Source organism: Syzygium oleosum, unplaced genomic scaffold, assembly GCF_021117445.2.
Source record: "Syzygium oleosum isolate NSW1041296 unplaced genomic scaffold, Sole_v2.1 Sole_v2.10, whole genome shotgun sequence".
Lineage (NCBI taxonomy): Eukaryota > Viridiplantae > Streptophyta > Magnoliopsida > Myrtales > Myrtaceae > Syzygium > Syzygium oleosum.
In genome coordinates, this window is record NW_026607494.1 from 6,987,116 (window position 1) to 7,006,300 (window position 19,185).

Below are 19,185 nucleotides of genomic sequence, written 5' to 3' on the forward strand. Positions count from 1 at the left end.
ATACTTGGATCTAGTAAAGAACGAAGTTGACAGAATAATAAGGAGATAATTACCAAAAAAGTAAACATTTTAATTTAACCAATTTAGTCTTAAATCTTTCGACAACTCTGCCCGTATCTTGAATGTCGGCGTATGATTGGCCCGACAACTTTGCTGCGATTTAGCCAGCGGCGGAAATAGAAATGGCCCTCCCTCGTTCGCCGGAGCCAATTTTGCATGAAAACGAAATGTCTACTGAATAAATCAATACAACACTAATTAAAACAGCCAAGGACACAAATCAAGTATATTAGAGCAAATCCGAACAAGAAGCAGCAAGAAGAACGTTCCGAGGGTTCACAGTCGGCCGCAGTCGTATCGCGTGTGGCCGAGCCGGTCTCGGAAGAACAAAATTATCACCAATATGCAGATCAATTTCGCAACCAGCGACGTCGACTCGAGCAGCGACCCGATAGTGTAGGTGTTCGCAGACAACCGGACGAGCCTCGTCCTCCGTTCGCTTATATAGCTGTCCAATGCGCCACCTATTTTTTCCCTGCTTGATTCCCCGTGGTCTAGGGAAGCCATACGCAGCGCTAAGCATCGAGCTAGGACGATCGCGTCTTCTAATGCAGCGGACCCACCTTGTCCTAGGAACGGGCCCATCACGTGCATGGCATCCCCGGCAACCGTCACGGTTCCTTTCCTAAAGCTTCCGAGTAGCACTAACACGGCGCACGGTACCTCGTGCGTGTCAGGGACAACGAATTGGGCTCGCTGTTCTCGATCATCTCCAGGATTTCTGCTGGGAAGCCAAGCATTGATTCCACGGTCGATCGCTTGATCAGATCAGAGTTCTTTGAGATGGTTGAATCTGTCAAATGATGACACAAAATCATCACAAGATTGAGTTTTCTACGGCAAATTTGCTGATCAACAAGCTATAACGAAGTTGCAGACAACATGGCTATCACCAAAAAACCAGTTGAAGAGAACATGGAGGATTACATGAATCTTGGAAGAGAATGGCGCGAGAAAAGGAGTTACCTTGATGTGTCCACGGTCGGGCTATGAACCAGTAGACCGACTTATCGTCGAGTGGGATTCTTCCGAGAAAAACACGATTATGGTTTATCGTGACAAAGTCGTGAGGGTAACCGTGCCCGTCCGGATAAATTGTGAACCCCCTCACGTTGCATGTGGGTGACATTCTTGGCGGCCTCAAATCTAAGAAGTTAGCGACCTCGGAGTTCACTCCGTCGCATCCGATCACGACCTATGAAATCCACAATGAGAGACTGATCACGCAGTTGTTCAATTTTGACATGTTCTAACGGTGTTCGATCCGCTTCCGATCGTAGGTTCTTGTCTAAATGCACCAAGCACGATATATGAATCGGGATACCTTAGCTTTGATGACACTACCGCCGTGTAGCCAGAGGATAGGATATGAAGTTTGAAGATCCATTTCGATGGCCAGTACTCGGCTTCCGAAGCGTATTGTCCCGCTCGGTAGATCACCGGCTAAAGCTTCCAAGAGAACGCTGCGTCTCAAGCATCGCGCTTCTCCAAGCCTGTGAGCAATCAAGAAGGAAAGGGAACTTAGTTTCGACGAGCATCCATTCCTTTCGCCTCCTTCTGATTTCAGCGATTTCTTAGTATAACATAAGGTCAGTCCACATCCTAATTCTGCAGATTGGTTCGATCAATATGAGAGCATCCGCCAGAGATTTCAGCGTAATTCATATTGCGAACGGCTTCTGCGGTTCAGCTGAATTTCGAAGCTACTTTCGCCAGCAAGAATGGGTGCTTTATTTAGCTCCATCAGATTGTAACAATACATATGTCGAAGAAGAAAGAGCAAGAGCATACCCGACAGGAATCTCCTTCAGAGTAGTATTGTTGATCGATACATCGCGAAATCTGGCGACACAAACGCAAGTATGTCAATTTACATGCATAAACACTAGGGCATTCTTCATTTCGACCGGAAATTTTGATCATTTCACTCAATAACGTGACCATTTTTGTTGGGATATGCATCGATCCGGCTTAATTACGAGGCTTAGTGCACTAGACTCGTTCATTTATGCAGAAAACAGGACAACAAGAAAAGGCTTCCAACTCATATTATCCTCTTGAGATGGACGAGCCACTCAAGTTCAATCAAGCAAATAGAGGCCGGCCTAAGGTGAAATCCCATGTGCTCATATCGTATTGTATTGTCGCCATAACGTGATAGAATGGCTCGAGTTCACTGCGGGAGAAGTAGTGCTTACCCTTTGAGAGGAAGCGAAGTTTGTCTGAGCTTCGACCCAACCCTGAGTTGATCGAGCGCGCGCCAACCGTTAGTCTGAATGCCGATAGCTGTCCCTGTGGCCCGAAGAGCATCTGACCGTTCAAGAACCAGGCTGCTAACCCCCTTCCTGTGACCAATGGAAGCCAAGCATTGCACAAATATGAGCATAAGAACACTTTAGCTCGCAACAATTGCAAATTACACGTCCATGCCTCGGATATCGTTTGACGGGAAGATGAGCCAATTCTTTAGAGATGATAATAGACAGGCGATTACGTCAGCATCGACTGGTGCAGGCGAAAACTGACCGTGCAACGGCAAATTAAAACCAGGAAAAATCACAAGATCGAAAAGGGTATGATTCTAAATGACCTGTGAAGAGCAAGTGCAGTGGCTAGGTCACAGATGCCACCACCAACAATGACTATGTCTCTATGTTCTGCCTCTGCTGCTGCCATGATGCCTCCTCCCACAATTTCTCGGCTCAGTCACTAATAACTCTCTCTCTCTCTCTCTCTCTCTCTCTCTCTCTCTCTCTCTCTCTCTCTCTCTCTCTCTCTCTCTCTCTCTCTCTCTCTCTCTCTCTCTCTCTCTGTGCTGAATTTTGCATGGACACAGTTTCTATTCCATGGAGATTTATAGGAGTGGAAGGAGAAGTTCAAGTTTAATACATGCTTCCACGCGCAATAGAAAAGTAGCCAGAAACGCGCCTTCATGCGTATAATCGAAGTCCAAAATGTGGTCCAACAGTGCAGGAACCATCGCAGGCCAAAGGCGTACATGCTCGCTTCGTTCGCTGCTTCCTTCCGTTGACTTGTGATCAAGAGAAAAAAATGACTGGGGTTCGTGCGCGTGCTCATCTGCCGGCGGTAGAAATAATAACAATCTGCGCGATCGATTCGGTGATTAAGAAAAAGGGCTCGTGTGCAGTGACTAGACACCCGACATAAGTTCGAATTCTTCATAAGGCCGGCCAAATGCAAACAATTCGCCATTCAGGCCACCGCTCCGAGTCGTGATCCGCCAGGGTTCGCGAATCATAGCCGGCGGGCTCATCCGTCTCCAAGCCAAGTCAGAGATCGGCTTTGAACATAATTTGTATATGAAGGCATTCAATTACTTGAGATTGGAATCTTATTTGTGGTCGTCAACGGCTTGGTAGGAAGAACTGTGCGTGGTAGATTTCTGAGAACGTTCTTTTGTCTTTCTCATCGTACGAGGAGGTGAGCTATGTTCGTCAGCGTATACGACATTTACCTAGCATTTTAAAAGGAACTATATTTACGAAAAAAAAAATTCCAGAAAAAACTTGAATTGATTAAACACCAGGGAATCAGGTCTGAGAGATTGGGCAAAAGTCACGGAAAGATAAAAGTGAACTGTTTTTTTTTTTTCTGGTGAAGCAAAATCGAATCGAATTGAATCACATGATTAGGCCGGGTCGGTTCGGTTCGAATGCTTCATTTTTCATTAATCCTGTTGTTTTAGTTTAACCTGATTTTTTTAAAATTTTTGTCATGTTAATTGATGAGTGCTATAGAACGAGGGAATTTTCCAAATTTTTTAAATGTAACTGAAAATTGAAAATTTTTCTTTTCTGATTGCTGAGCATCGTTCATTTTTCTAAAACTAGGGTTTTGTTTGTTAGGACTCGTGAAAAGTCAAAAATAATTTTTTTTGTACTTTCTTATCAAATTCTCCCGTATGATTCAAATGTTAAAAACTATTATAAAATATATATGGAGGTTTTCAGTATTTTTTTGGTAAGGAGAGGTTTTCAGTATTGACATTTACATATTATCAAAATTTCAGATATTTAAAACTAAAAAAATTCAAAATACGTGTAATGTAAAAATGAGAAGGAAAGAAATAAAAAAAGTCAAAATTAAAAAGCTACCCCTGACAAACTCTAATTTCTGAGTTGTACTATCATCACAAGTAAAAGAGCGAAAATTAGAATATAAAACGTAACAATACTTACTTTTATACGTCAATATGAATTGACATATTTTTAATATAATTTAGCTATTTGGTATTTAGAATCAAAATCAAGATACACGAATTACAAACACGACCACAATACATTATCCCGAGTTCCTAACCTCAAAGCGTTTTTTCACCGTAAGTCGAATAATTCGGCATTCTTCTCGAGACATTGTTCATGTTGAGTCTCGATAAAACATGTTTTTTTTTTTTTGGTAAAGATCGATAAAACATGTTGATTCGTTTTTTATATAAAAAAGAAAAGAAAAGAAAGTAAGCGTAGGTGATAACTTTGTAAATGGCATAAGAAAATATTAAAGAAACATGAAAAGTTCTATGGAGAAAATCTGAATTTGTCATGGCTCAAAAAATTAATAGGATCAATTTAAAAATTGACATGAATTTATTTAATTTATTTCATAACTCAGCCTTTAATTATTAAAGGGAAAAAATTGATTGTAATGGAAAAAGGATATGAATGAATAAATTCATGCCAATTTTTAAATCGATCAGATTGATATTGTGAGCGTCGACTAATTCAGATTTTCTCCTAGAAGTTTTCATGTTTCTTGTTATTTTGTTTCGCTATTTACAAAATTATCACCTATGTTTACATTCTTTAAATATAGTAATAAGACCTAGGGGTGTTTACATTATATTTTAATACTGTACTTTGCTACTAAAGGTATTTGTTACTTTGATACGTGAAGTTTTCAATTTTTCGAAAACTGGAAAAGAACCACTCTAAAATACAAGAAATCTTTTCTTACTATGCAATTCTTGCCTTGTTCTTTAACTTTGTATGGGAAAATATATACATATATATATTTATATATATCATCCATCATTCATATGTAAAATAGAAGTATATGAACGTCAAGAACATATCAATATGAGCGGATGACTCCATACTATAAAGTTATCATGTACTCAATAATATTTGTCGCTACTTCGTAATTGGCATCTAATACATGCTTTTTAATATACATTTTACACCTTCAATTTATCAAATCACACCCATTTTCAAGTTCAAAAGATTTTTCTTGCAAATTCTTTAAAGTTATAGCAAAACAATCGCTTTGTTAATTTTTTTTTTATTTTGTACTGAATAGGGCATTTACTTGTGACGTGTACGCACTTAAATGGAAAATACAAGTTTCGGTTCTGCCTTTTAGTTATATGAGGATAATTAATTTGGACTATAGTTTTTATAATTCTTTGCCCATTTTTTGTGAGAAATCTGTAATCTGGGCCAAAATTATATAGTAAGGGAAATTTGTGGCCAAAATTATATGGTAAGGGAAATTTGTGGCCAGTTGATCAATTTTAGACATGCGTTAAGCTAGCAGCACTGTATTACTCGGAACGGACCGAACTGGCAGGTTAGATCCGGTTCCCGGGAGTGTCAGTCCGGTTCCTGATTCCTAAAAGTAGAATCGGTATTCGGGCGGTTCGGTTCCTGATTTCAAAGGGAAATCGGACCAACTACATATATTTTTTTTATTTTTTTTCAAAAAAATTAGTAAAATGTGAACTAAACCTTAAGTGAATTTTATTGACATAAATTCATTGACAAAAATTAGTAAAATGTGAACTAAGCCCAAAATGACCGGTTTAATTGAACCGGTCCGGTCCCCAGCGATTTTGAGAAGCGGGAATCGATCACCCGTAGTTTTATTCACTTACGAATAAATTATGTCCAATGAAAATTAAAATACTTGGATCTAGTAAAGAACGAAGTTGATAGAATAATAAGGAGATAATTACCAAAAAAGTAAACCTTTTAATTTGGCCAATTTAGTCTTAAATCTTTCGACAACTTTGCCCGTATCTTGAATGTGGGCGTATGATTGGCCCGACAACTTTGCCGCGATTTAGCCAGCGGCGGGGTAGAAATGGCCCTCCCTCGTTCGCCGGAGCCAATTTTGCATGAAAACGAAATGTCTACTGAATAAATCAATACAGCACCAATTAAAACAGCCAAGGACACAAATCAAGTAAATTAGAGCACATCCGAACAAGAAGCAGCAAGAACGTTCCGAGGGTTCACAGTCGGCCGCAGTCGTATCGCGTGTGGCCCAGCCGGTCTCGGAAGAACAAAATTATCACCAAAATGCAGATCAATTTCGCAACCAGCGAGGTCGACTCGAGCAGCGACCCGATAGTGTAGGTCTTCGCCGACAACCAGACCAGCCTCAACTGTCCAATGCGCCTCCTATTCTCTCCCTGCTTAATTCCCCGTGGCCTAGGGAAGTCATACTCGGCGCTAAGCATCGAGCTAGGACGATCGCGTCTTCTAATGCGGCGGACCCGCCTTGTCCTAAGAACGGGCCCATCACATGCATGGCGTCCCCGGCAACTGTCACGGTTCCTTTCCTAAAGCTTCCAAATAGGACGTCCCACGGCGCACGGTACCTCGTGCGTGTCAGGGACAACGAATCGGGCTCGCTGTTCTCGATCATCTCCAGGATTTCTGCTGGGAAGCCAAGCATTGATTCCACGGTCGATCGCTTGATCAGATCAGAGTTCTTTGAGATGGTTGAATCTGTCAAATGATGACACAAAATCATCACAAGATTGAGTTTTCTACGGCAAATTTGCTGATCAACAAGCTATAACGAAGTTGCAGACAACATGGCTATCACCAAAAAACCAGTTGAAGAGAACATGGAGGATTAAATGAATCTTGGAAGAGAATGGCACGAGAAAAGGAGTTACCTTGATGTGTCCACGGTCGGGCTATGAACCAGTAGACCGACTTATCATCGAGTGGGATTCTTCCGAGAAAAACACGATTATGGTTTATCGTGACAAAATCGTGAGGGTAACCGTGCCCGTCCGGATAAATTGTGAACCCCCTCACGTTGCATGTGGGTGACATTCTTGGCGGCCTCAAATCTAGAAAGTTAGCGACCTCGGAGTTCACTCCGTCGCATCCGATCATGACCTGTGAAATCCACAATGAGAGACTGATCACGCAGTTGTTAAATTTCGACACGTTCTAACGGTGTTCTATCCGCTTTCGATCGCAGTTTCTTGTCTAAATGCACCAAGCACGATATATGAATCGGGATACCTTAGCTTTGATGACACTACCGTCGTGTAGCCGGAGGATAGGATATGAAGTTTGAGGATCCGTTTCGATGGCCAGTACTCGGCTTCCGAAGCGTGTTGTCCCGCTCGGTAGATCACCGGCTAAAGCTTCCAAGAGAACGCTGCGTCTCAAGCATCGCGCTTCTCCAAGCCTGTGAGCAATCAAGAAGGAAAGGGAACTTAGTTTCGACGAGCATCCATTCCTTTCGCCTCCTTCTGATTTCAGCGATTTCTTAGTATAACATAAGATCAGTCCACATCCTAATTCTGCAGATTGGTTCGATCAATATGAGAGCATGCGCCAGAGATTTCAGCGTAATTCATATTGCGAACGGCTTCTGCGGTTCAGCTGAATTTCGAAGCTACTTTCGCCAGCAAGAATGGGTGCTTTATTTAGCTCCATCAGATTGTAACAATACATATGTCGAAGAAGAAAGAGCAAGAGCATACCCGACAGGAATCTCCTTCAGAGTAGTATTGTTGATCGATACATCGCGAAATCTGGCGACACAAACGCAAGTATGTCAATATACATGCATAAACACTAGGGCATTCTTCATTTCGACCGGAAATTTCGATCATTTCACTCAATAACGTGACAATATTTGTTGGGATATGCATCGATCCGGCTTAATTACGAGGCTTAGTGCACTAGACTCGTTCATTTATGCAGAAAACAGGACAACAAGAAAAGGCTTCCAACTCATATTATCCTCTCGAGATGGACGAGCCGCTCAAGTTCAATCGAGCAAATAGAGGCCGGCCTAAGGTGAAATCCCATGTGCTCATATCGTATTGTATTGTCGCCATAACGTGATAGAATGGCTCGAGTTCACTGCGGGAGAAGTAGTGCTTACCCTTTGAGAGGAAGCGAAGTTTGTCTGAGCTTCGACCCAACCCTGAGCTGATTGAGCGCGCGCCAACCGTTAGTCTGAATGCCGATAGCTGTCCCCGTGGCCCAAAGAGCATCTGACCGTTCAAGAACCAGGCTGCTAATCCCCTTCCTGTGGCCAGTGGAAACCAAGCATTGCACAAATATGAGCATAAGAACACTTTAGCTCGCAACAATTGCAAATTACACGTCCATGCCTCAGATATCGTTTGACGGGAAGATGAGCCAATTCTTTAGAGATGATAATAGACAGGCGATTACGTCAGCATCGACTGGTGCAGGCGAAATTGACCGTGCAACGGCAAATTAAATCCAGGAAAAACCACAAGATCGAAAAGGGTATGATTCTAAATGACCTGTGAAGAGCAAGCGCAGTGGCTAGGCCACAGATGCCACCACCAACAATGACTATGTCTCTATGTTCTGCCTCTGCTGTTGCCATGATGCCTCCTCCCACAATTTCTCAGCTCAGTCACTAATAACTCTCTCTCTCTCTCTCTCTCTCTCTCTCTCTCTCTCTCTCTCTCTCTCTCTCTCTCTCTCTCTCTCTCTCTTTGCTGAATTTTGCATGGACACAGTTTCCATTCCATGGAGATTTATAGGAGCTAGTGGAAGGAGAAGTTCAAGTTTAATACACGCGTCCACGCGCGACAGAAAAGTAGCCAGAAACGCACCTTCATACGTATAATCTGTAATATTTGGATTTTAAAAAAAAGTCAAAAAGAAGCTACAGTGGACTTTAGTTTTATAAAAAGGAACCGAGAGCTTGCGGGAGAGAGAAAAAGAAGGAAAGAAAAGAAAGAGGAAAGAAAAGGAAGAAAGGGAAAGAGAAAGAGAAAGAAGAGGGGTTTCGTACATAGTCGCCACGGACGCCTCATCAACCTGATTCAACTTCGATTCGCAACATCCGGTAAGGATTGCAGGAGAGAATTGGACAAGAAACATTATCCACCTTCACTGCATGATGACGTTGGAGATTGGAGAAAATTGGAAAACATGGCTCCTTACATAAAATGCTAAATAAGACGAGGATATTTACGGTTGAAGACTTTCTTAGACTTGTGGTTAGAGACTCACAAATACTGAGGAATATTCTTGGCAGCGGCATGTCAATCAAATGTTGGATATTCTTGTAAACCATGTAGAGACATGTTTCTTAATTGAGAAGCTTTACGTGTATTATCTGGATGATGCTAGGAATGTAGGAGTTGTTTTCAATAACAGATAACAATTTAGTGGCTTAATCGCAGATGGAATTAGTAGTGGTCGGGAAGAAACCTTAGCTAGAGCTAGGGATTGTGGCAATCAAGGTCAAAGGAAGGGATCTCTTGTCGTGGAAACTGTTGGAGAGGAAGACTCAATGATGAAGAGAATCTGAAAGGCATTGTGATGCATTGTCCGGTGGAAATAGGGGGTTATAGAGAGATGCAAAGTCTTTGCAAGAAGAAATTAAGGGCTTTAATGGGTGCTATAAAGTGTTTTCTCCCAAGTGGAGCAGGCTAGTCTCGACCTTGCATGTTTCAGACAAACAACGAAGTAAGGGCAAAACAAGAAAGTGCAACTTACGTACATCAAGTGAGGCACGTTTCGCGGGTTCGGAAAACTATGTACACTTTTTGCAAGAAGAAATTCGAATGAGGAGGAAGAAATTTGAGGAAGAAGTGGAGAAAGACGTAAATGCACAAGTTAAGATATTCATCTTGCATCAGTTTGTACAAGATTTGGAAGCAAAGAATTTATTCCTCTAATCAGTATATGAGAATCACGTTGAAGCCTCCTAATTATCTAATAAGTTGATCAATGATCTGGAGACTGAAAATCTCGAGCAGCCGGTAGAAAGGGAAATGCTGGCGGATGAAATTGGAAGGCTGAAGACGGCATTTTATCAAGTGTTTAGGGCTCTTCAAATTGATGCAGAAGTAGGGTGTGAAGGTGAGATCGAGAGGCAGCAAATGCTTTCCCAACTTGACAAATTGCCTTTAGAGCATATCTTGGATAGAGTAGGACAATCAAAGAAATCGCTCACAAGGAGCAAGGATGAAGAGCAAAAGTCGCTAGTTAAGAACACCATGCTGATAGTCTTTCTCGGAGGACTCAGATTAAAGTGTAATGAGCTCGGGCCAAGTAAAGACTCCTTCGAGCAGGAGCTCAGAATCATGACCGAGCAATATATGATGCTGGAAAAGATAAGCATGAACTCCTAGAGATGAAAACCTCTTAAAGATTGGATCTAGGCAAGGCGGAGCAACAATAGGAGGTGCTAGGGACTTATATGAAATTGTGCGCAAGAAATTGGTTAATGTGCCGATGACTCAATAGCGTTTGCAGGAAGATAACTCCAACATACTAATTGAAAACCAAGCTTTGATGGAGAAGATTATAGATTCGAAAGAATAGAAGCGTGTTCTTGCAGAGAGACTTCGAGATAATCAAGAACTGAATTCTCTTGGTAACCTCTCTCTGGTTTTCTAGAGCTTTGGAAGGAGAAGGTTGAAGAACTAAAAGCTCTTGCTGCTGATCTTTGTGGCCCCCAAGTGATTAACAACGATCTAAGGGAAGATTGATATGCTGAGGAAGAACCTAGAGATAGAAAGGTTATAATGAGCCCTCTGAACTGCAATTTTGTGAAGGCTTGATGGAAAGTGTTGCTAAAGCTCTAAATTCCGATGGCGATAATCATGTGGGCAATAACACATAATCTAGATCTCTGGTTTCTGAATACACGATGGTCTCCTCTCGGCGGGATGGTTTGAAAGCCCCCAAAAGCTGGGCACAAACACAACTTGAAGGATATAGTTGATTATAAGGAGAAAGAGAGAAGTTTGGCTGAATTGATGTACGATTCTATGGATTTTCTAGACGAAGAAATTGATCTTGACGGTAAGCTTCTGTATGCTGCTCATTTGGGGTATGGTCTAAATGGAAATTCTATCAGTTGACAATTGATGATAATGACGGTACTCATTCACTGGATAGAAAGAGGAATGACCTATACAGAGTCTTAGAGAACTAATTCTTTTTCCGAGATATGCTAGAAAGACTTCCCTCTCATGAAAAAGAAATATAGTATGACGATTTGCATGTACTGCACGTCACAAGTCTCGAAGGTTTTGCAAGTATGGTCAGACCGGTTTCTGTTTTCTGATACTCATGTGAATGAACTATGAGCTACTTTTTGCGATTGAATAATTCTGGGGGTGATGAAAAACCTGAAATAGAAAAGAAAGTAAAACTGATATTTATTAGAGGCGCAGCGGAAGTGTGGTGGACCTTTGGAATGTCCCAATAAGCTTAAAGAAGCAGAGGAGTTTTTTGAGAACATACATTAAGATCCAATGGCAAAATTGCATAGGGAGACTACTTGGGAGTATGAGGAAGACGAAAAATGCAAATATCCATATTTGTTTAATGGTGGAGGTAAGTCCAAATTTCGAGGACGAAATTTCTTTTAAGGAGGGATGAATGTAATAATTGGATTTAAAAAAAAAGAAGTCAAAAAGTCAAAAAGAAGCTACAGTGGACTTCAGTTTTATAAAAAGGGACCGAGAGCTTGCGGGAGAGAGAAAAAGAAGGAAAGGAAAGAAAGAGGAAAGAAAAGGAAGAAAGGGAAAGAGAAAGAGAAAGAAGAGGGGTTTCGCACATAGTCACCACGGACGCCTCATCAACCCGATTCAACTTCGATTCGCAACGTCCGGTAAGTGCTCGTCCCTCTCGTTCGTCCAATCAGAATAGTTTTCCGGGTTAAAGCTCATATTTCGGAATTATGTGTTATTTGAGAGGCGAAGTCCGATTTTTGAGTCGTTGAGCTATGAATATATATAGAATTGGTAGTTTAGGGTGTCGTGGAGCTGTGGGATTTTACGGATCTTGATTTAGACTTACGGTTTGCCCAATATGAATTTTTGAAGTTGGCCACGCAAGGTGAACAGTACGCGATCAGCGGCTTTTAGGCCGATTTTCGTCGGTTTTCGGCTCGATTTTGGGACGGCCAAGTTGGGGTTCTTGTACTGCTATGAATGGGCTTTCTATTGATTATAAGCTCGCTTGAAACGGGGTTCGGTGGAGGAATTTATGATGCAATCAAGTTTCGCGTTCAAGCTCCGCGTTGCGGACAGTTTGGATAATCACTTTGGACAAGCGATTTGTGGGCACCTTTGAGTTGTCTTGTTAGCGTTTAAGTGTCGTTTAGCCGTTTCGTAATTATCGTAGTATTTTACTTGATTTTGACGTCGATTCTCGTTTAATTATTAGGATTATGAGATCGTCGGTTCGAGTGAGCGTCGTTGTTTGATTTTTGGGGATTTCAGGTGAGTGGTCCTATCTCTTCTTTGGTTTTATAAAAATCATATCTCGAAGAAATTATGATTCGATATAAATATATATGTTGAACTTAAAAGTGCATTCTGTTGCATAAATTGGGTTCGAGCATTTACTACTTTTTTAGTATTTGAGAATGATTTGATAATCGTTTTTGGAAATGTATTGTGAAAGGATATATATATATGTGTATTGCGTTACGAACTGGTTTATGAAATGACTTCGAAAATGATTCAAGAAATGCTCTACGAAATGTATTTCTGGCGGATGAGCCATATTGTGAGAAAGTTATTTATTTGGTTTGTGAAATGTATTCTGGATTGGATTTCTGATATTGGATGATGGTTATTTGATGCTCAATATGACTGTGAACCCATTGAGGGGTTTTGGGGTATGCATACGGGTTTAGGATATCCTTCTGGGCAGAGCCACCGGCTTTGTAGGTGAAGACCTTATCAAGGGGGGAAATTTGGTTGCCTTGTCACAAGACTTTATGTCATGACCATGGTTTGATATTGAGCAATAGATTGGTCGATTGAATAGACCATTGACGTGTGATGTGATATGAGATTCATCAATGGAATACACCATTGATATGTGATTTGAGATTAGTCAATAGAATGGACCATTGACGTGGTTTTTATAGAGATTGATCAATGGACTTGACCATTGGGAAGATGTTAATCAAGGGCAATTGGAACTACGTCGATGGATGGAGGACTTACCATTCAGGCACCCTCAATGAGTTCTTGAATCTCAATTCTAGGGAAAATGTCAATTAAGGACCCAAAGTGGGTCTCTTTTTTCAAAAAAGGACCTCAAGTGGACAATGTTTCAATTAAGGACCCAAAGTACCCAAACTAGTCTCAAATAAAGACCCAGCTCGCCGGCCGGCCAAAGGTTCGCCGGCTGGCGACTGTGAGACATTTTCCGACGCCGAAATAGGAGCAATTTTGTCTTTTTCTTTCTTTTTCCTTTTTCGTTTCTCTCTTCCCTCTTGTGGCCATCGCCGGCCTCAAGCGACGGCCGCCCTCGCCTGGGTGGGCAAGGGTGGCCCTCGCCGGATCTAGCGAGGAACACCCTTGCCAGCCCAGGCGAGGGCAACTCTCGCCCGACGTCGGCAAGGCCGAGGGCAGCCCTCGCCGCAACCCTCGCCAGCCTCGGCGTGTCGCAACCCTCGCCTGGGTGGGCAAGGGTGGCCCTCACCAGCCCAAGCAAGGGCCACCCTCACCCGACGCCGGCAAGGCCGAAGGCGGCCCTCACCACAGCCCTCGCCAACCCAAGCGAGGGTTGCCCTCGCCCGACGCCGGTAAGGCAACCTTCGCTTGGACTGGCGAGGCCAAGGGCAGCCCTCGTCGGATCTGGGCGAGCGAGAGCCGCTCTCGCCTGGGCTGGCGAGGGTTGCAGCAAGGGCCGCCCTCGCTTGGGCTGGCGAGGGTTGCGGCAAGGGCCGCCCTCACCCGATGCCAGATTCGGCAAGGGCCACCCTTGCCCTTGCCCTCGCCAGATATGGGGAGGGCAAGGGCGAGGGCGGCTCTCGCCCGACGCCGGTGAGGGCGGCCCTCGCCTGATGCCGGTGGACGTCGCCGACGATGGCCACAAGAGGGAAGAGAGAAAAGAAAAAAGGAAAAAGAAAAAAAAAAAAAGAAAAAGACAAAATTGTCCCTATTCCGGCGCTGGAAAATGTCTCACGGTCGCCGGCCGGTGAGCTGGGTCTTATTTGAGACTAGTTTGGGCACTTTGGGTCCTTAATTGACATTTTCCCTTAATTCTATGATCAAATGGAAGTAATAGATCAATTTTAGATCCAAAACTAAATAGCTCTGCTTATTGTTCGGCTATCGTCGGTTTTTTTCGCAAATAATTAAATGAAATATGCTCGTGCTTTAGTTATTATCTTGAAATTCTTCTATTGTAATAAAAAAAGATTAAAATGAATTAATTCATGCCAATTTTAGATTAATCCCGTTGATATTGTGAGCCGTGGCTAATTCAGATTTTCTTTCTAGAACTTTTCAGGTTTCTTATTATCTTGTTGTACCATTTACAAAGTTATGACCTAGCTTACTTTCTTTTGATGTGCTTACTTTGTAGTTTATGCAATTTTTATCTTATTCTTTTAACTTTTTGACAAAAACTGAAGAATATTGGAGGAATTTATCGTATTGCTCTAATTTGTGCGCACGTACATAAGTCTATTTACAGTACAAGGAAGAAAGACGGAAACAGGAAAAAAGGAATATACAAAATTACATTTTCCTATTTTACTTAACTGATTACGGATTGATCGTATCGATTAGTTCGTAATCAGAATCGGTATCACAATCAAATCCCTTCATATCTCCAACCATATATATCTCCAACACTTTTTATTGCCAATAATATTTATTATCATCTACCATTCTTGTCTCAAAGATTTATTTTGCAAATCCGTTTAAGACATAGCATAAAATGACTCTGTTAATTTTTTTACTTTGTATTGGATAGGCCATTTACTTGTCACATGTATGCTTTTCGAATGGATAGTTTAAGTTTCAGTTTTAACTTCGAGTAATACAAGAATAATCAATTTGAAAAAAAAAAAAAATATCGACACGCAAATTTATAATATAATTATGTTACTTCCTCGTAATCTTTTTGAAATAGTATAACATTTTAAATTTGGTGAAGAAAGAACAAAATAATAATATATACTTCTAAATATACGAATTCGTATGTCTACGGCCGTACGCTTGAAAACGCATTGAACGAAAGGGGCGGGAAAGACGATGTGCCAGAAAAATGGAGCTATAAAAACCCTGAAACATATGCAGAGATTCGAAAAATCACGGAAGGCGGACGGTCGCGGCGTCACCCGTCCGGCCGGCGAGACCATGAAGAGAGAACTCCGGCAGATCATCGACCTCGACGACGGAGAGGACGCCGATTACGACTTCCTCTCCCAGGTCGCCGACGCCGAATCCCGCGCTCTCTCCTCGAAGGCCGCCGCCAAGCGCGCCAGGCCCTCCTTCACCGCCGCCGATGATGCCGGAGAAGTCAAGCCGCAGGTCAAAGGGGCGTACCTCGCGGCTCTGAGAGGGAACGACGCGACTGGCCTGTGGCGCGAGCGGCAGAGCAAGTCCGCCGGCGCGGGAAGCCGGCTCAAGGTCGTCGCGGCCAACGGCGCTAATGTTGGCGGCGATCGGTTAGGGCTCGGCGGCGGCAGCGGCGGCGGCGGGGATAACGCGTGCTTCAAGTGCGGTAAGTTAGGGCACTGGGCGCGGGATTGCGATGGTGCTCCGGTTGGGGGAGGGGCGCAATCGAGCGAGCCTCAGAAGGCGTGTCCCTGCGGGTTGGGCGATTGCTTGGTTCTCACTGCGAATACGGAGAAGAACAGGGGCAGGAGGTTTTACAAGTGCCCTGTGAGAGAGGTACGCGTATTGATTTTCGCATACTGGAATGTTGATCAGCGATTGGAGATTTATGTTGAATGTTTGATGATCTGACAAGAGTGTTAGAACCTACAAACACTCGATATGGTTTATGCGGAAATGATTTTGCTATTCACTGAAAGCGTGTATGTTCCTTCCGGAGAGAAGCTGGAACTGTGGCTAGCGTTACCATTGCACGGCATTTTGGTGTAAAAATTCTCAATAGGGAGTTCGAGAATTCCAGTTACAAGTCATGATTCGGGAAGCTTTACAAGAATCACGCAACAATCTGCAATGTTGCCATCTGATCACTTGGCACAAATCTTTCGCAAGATGGCATCAATTGGGTGCTGCCTGTGTACTACTACAATCATTTCCACTGAACAATCAAGAAGATAAAAGAATGGCCAAAAACTTAAATGAGTTAACCAGTCCGCATCGACCGTGGGAAAGGTTGGTGCGTCCTTCATTTGTGTGTGATAAAATCATGGGAGAAACACTAGTCTCAATGTCCTCAACAGCTATATTAATTTCTGCCAAAGTAGCCGAAAAATAGACAGTGCAATCAGATTTTCTGATTCCTGAAGAGCTTATCTGTTGCCAGTTGAAGCCTTGCCTCATTGTAGCTTCGTGACTGTTGTTTCTTAGCTTGAGTAATGGCCAACTACAATAGTTCCTCTTTCCTTTAATGTTTATTGAGCTCTCAATTAGCCATGAACCATATTCTTCATACAAAAAGAGTTTGGCTCAATCCATGAAATTATTTCACAGATAGAGGTCTGGCAAGTTATTTCATCCTATTGGTTTCTACTGTCTTGAGAGGGTCTGGCTTGATTATATAAGAAAGCTTCTGTATTTTTTTTTTTGTCAGAAATAAGAAAGGTTCTGTTGCCTTTTGCACTAAAAGGATCATGATTTTTTGTCCTCTCAGTCTTCTTCTCTCTCGTTTTCTTTTCATAACTCAAGTGTTACGCCAGCACACATATTCACAGTGTACTTGGTTTTCATTTAAGTAAGTTCAGTGGAGATATTGCCGTTTAGGCTGAAGCAAGTTTTAAGGATATCTTGAATGTCTCTAATCTGACAGTTGAGCTCCTGTCATTACTTCGTGGACTAATTGTTGCTTTTGTATAGGAAAATGGGGGATGCGGTTTCTTCGAGTGGTGCGATAATGCTTCTGGAGCAACCTACATGCCCAATATGTCTTTTGATAGTTGCAGCAGTTCTCAATTTCCAGATCTGTTATGCCCATGTGGGGCTGGGTCTTGCTTAATTTTAACTGCAAAAACGGGGAAAAATGTGGGGCAGCAATTCTATCGGTGTCCTGCCAATCAGGTATCACTCAGAGGTTTAATCCTCATAGATTTCCAATATTCTCCCTCACATATTAAAGTTTCTCTGCTTTTGCAATCTCTTTCCCTCTTCATTAAATTGTTCTTTCTGGAGTTTTGAGTTGAACTTACTTGGATAAAACCATTACTATTTTCACCGTGTCGTAGATGCGTGGCTTGTGACTCTTTCACCAGTTTCTGCATCAGCCTAGCAGTCATAAGTCAGATAACTCCTGTTCAACAGTTTAGCACACCGCAAGTCAGATAACTCCTGTTAAAGATTTTTGCATATTCCAATTGAAAGTTCCACTTTTATCTCAAAACAAGTTACTCCCCTACCTGCAGTATGTCCTCCTCCAACATGACACAAGATGTGCCTAATCCCACTTGAGCACACAGCAAAATATGAGGTCGGCGGAAATAGAAGCACTTTGGGGACTTGTTCTGCAGTTCCAACTTGAGAATAGGAAATGATTGATATTACAAATATTCGGATGGGTTTTTTTTTTTTTTTTGTGAAACATTTGTCCTGGTATTGGTGATATTAGCAGTTTTATCGGTCTTTTGTTCTTCTGGCACCGTTGAGACTCTGTTGAATGACCTTGGACTCTTTTTCAGATCTTCAATAGAAGTTGATGGCGACAGCCTGATTAGCATCACCTAATTGGTTATTTAGAACTTCCATAAAGTGTCAAATTACTCTCGGGACTCATGGGAGTACTTTTGATGAAATTTTGTGGTTTGTGAATCTTAGCTGTTGTCCAATTTCATGCAGGGAAGTTCCTGTGGTTACTTCAAATGGTGCAATGACCATACGGCGGTAGCTAGTCTTCCAGCAAGTGCCAGTAAGGTCTATAACAGTTTCAATGACATGGGCAGCAAAAGCTATGGCACACCAAGTGGATCGTCCTGTTTCAAGTGTGGCGAGGAGGGACATTGGGCGAAAGACTGCTCTTTGCCTGCACCGGACTATTCTTCCGCTTCAAGTGGAACTGGAAAGTCATCTGCACCCGGTTCTTGTTACAAGTGCGGCAAGGCAGGGCACTGGGCAAAAGATTGCCTTTCTCCTAACTGGGCAAAAGATTGCCTTTCTCCTAACTACGAGGGGAGGAAGGCAATAACAATGAGCAAGGCAGGGCACTGGGCAAATGATTGCCTTTCTCCTAACAATGAGGGGAGGAAGGCAATAACAATGAGCAAGGCACGGCACTGGGCAAAAGATTGCCTTCCTCCTAACAATGAGGAGACGAAGGCAATAACAATGTGGCAGAGAAAGTAACTCTTTTCGCTGTCACCAAAAGACAGGATTCTACCATCTGATATTGCTTTTGTGCATACGTTTAAGGAACTTTATGCTTGCTCTAATTTGATGATTTTCCTCCCCTTGAAATTTCTAAAAACCCTGCTGATTAGATCGAGATGTTGCTTCCTTTCCTCAAAACTACAGCCAGAGAAGTGGCTTTTGAATGTTAATGTAAAGGTTTGTTTCATGCCTATTTGGAAGTAGCTTGAGCTTTTAATAATTGAAATGGCTTATTGAACTTGACATTGTGGATACATGCAAAGTAGAGTTGTATGGCAGTATTAGGTCGTTAGACGAATACCTTTGCTCTTAGGATTCTCCAGTTGCAGTGTCTGCAACCATCCTAACTTATTTTAGAACTTGCCGAGACTCAGAGTTTTGATAGTTGGATATCATGTCTTTGTATACATGGTGTCATCCAGTGTTGGGATCAGACCCTCACTCATGTCACGTTACATCCTGAAGTCCCCTCCAGAGTCCTTTGTCAACATATTGAAGAAGGTAAACAAGTCACGGTAACGACAGATGAATCTAGGTATAGTAGCACAACGTTATGCAGCCAGTTTGACATTGCATTC

General features: G+C 42.4%; 2 protein-coding genes and 1 pseudogene across 3 annotated transcripts; 1 reads left to right on the forward strand and 2 right to left on the reverse strand.

Annotated features, from left to right (window-relative positions):
• Window positions 1–230: 230 nt before the first annotated feature.
• On the reverse strand, window positions 231–2,819 carry LOC115669400 (monooxygenase 1-like). Of its 2 annotated transcripts, XM_056315111.1 has the most exons (6): window positions 2,651–2,819; window positions 2,259–2,405; window positions 1,852–1,902; window positions 1,385–1,553; window positions 1,027–1,255; window positions 231–853 (listed from the first exon to the last, which is right to left on the reverse strand). In XM_056315111.1, the coding sequence occupies exons 1-6, from the start codon at window positions 2,734–2,736 to the stop codon at window positions 705–707; spliced, it is 831 nt and encodes a 276-aa protein (XP_056171086.1). In that variant the 5' UTR covers window positions 2,737–2,819; the 3' UTR covers window positions 231–704. The 2 variants fall into 2 exon arrangements, with proteins under 2 accessions (XP_056171086.1, XP_056171087.1); XM_056315112.1 differs by lacking the exon at window positions 1,852–1,902 and having other exon boundaries at window positions 2,651–2,818.
• Window positions 2,820–6,307: 3,488 nt separating this feature from the next.
• LOC130139165 (monooxygenase 1-like) lies at window positions 6,308–8,786 on the reverse strand (annotated as a pseudogene).
• Window positions 8,787–15,378: 6,592 nt separating this feature from the next.
• On the forward strand, window positions 15,379–18,604 carry LOC115688831 (uncharacterized). Its single transcript, XM_056315107.1, has 3 exons — window positions 15,379–15,973; window positions 17,108–17,308; window positions 18,080–18,604. The coding sequence occupies exons 1-3, from the start codon at window positions 15,437–15,439 to the stop codon at window positions 18,581–18,583; spliced, it is 1,242 nt and encodes a 413-aa protein (XP_056171082.1). The 5' UTR covers window positions 15,379–15,436; the 3' UTR covers window positions 18,584–18,604.
• Window positions 18,605–19,185: the final 581 nt, after the last annotated feature.

What these genes read in the sequence shown, in the direction of transcription:
- LOC115669400 (XM_056315111.1), bottom strand. Translation starts at nt 2,736, where the DNA reads ATGGCAGCAGCAGAGGCAGAACATAGAGACATAGTCATTGTTGGTGGT. An exon ending in ACTGCACTTGCTCTTCACAG is followed by an intron (nt 2,406 to 2,650) that starts GTCATTTAGAAT and finishes CATTGGTCACAG; the next exon opens with GAAGGGGGTTAGCAGCCTGG. An exon ending in CTGAAGGAGATTCCTGTCGG is followed by an intron (nt 1,554 to 1,851) that starts GTATGCTCTTGC and finishes GATTGCTCACAG; the next exon opens with GCTTGGAGAAGCGCGATGCT.
- LOC115688831 (XM_056315107.1), top strand. Translation starts at nt 15,437, where the DNA reads ATGAAGAGAGAACTCCGGCAGATCATCGACCTCGACGACGGAGAGGAC. An exon ending in ACAAGTGCCCTGTGAGAGAG is followed by an intron (nt 15,974 to 17,107) that starts GTACGCGTATTG and finishes GCTTTTGTATAG; the next exon opens with GAAAATGGGGGATGCGGTTT. An exon ending in ATCGGTGTCCTGCCAATCAG is followed by an intron (nt 17,309 to 18,079) that starts GTATCACTCAGA and finishes AATTTCATGCAG; the next exon opens with GGAAGTTCCTGTGGTTACTT.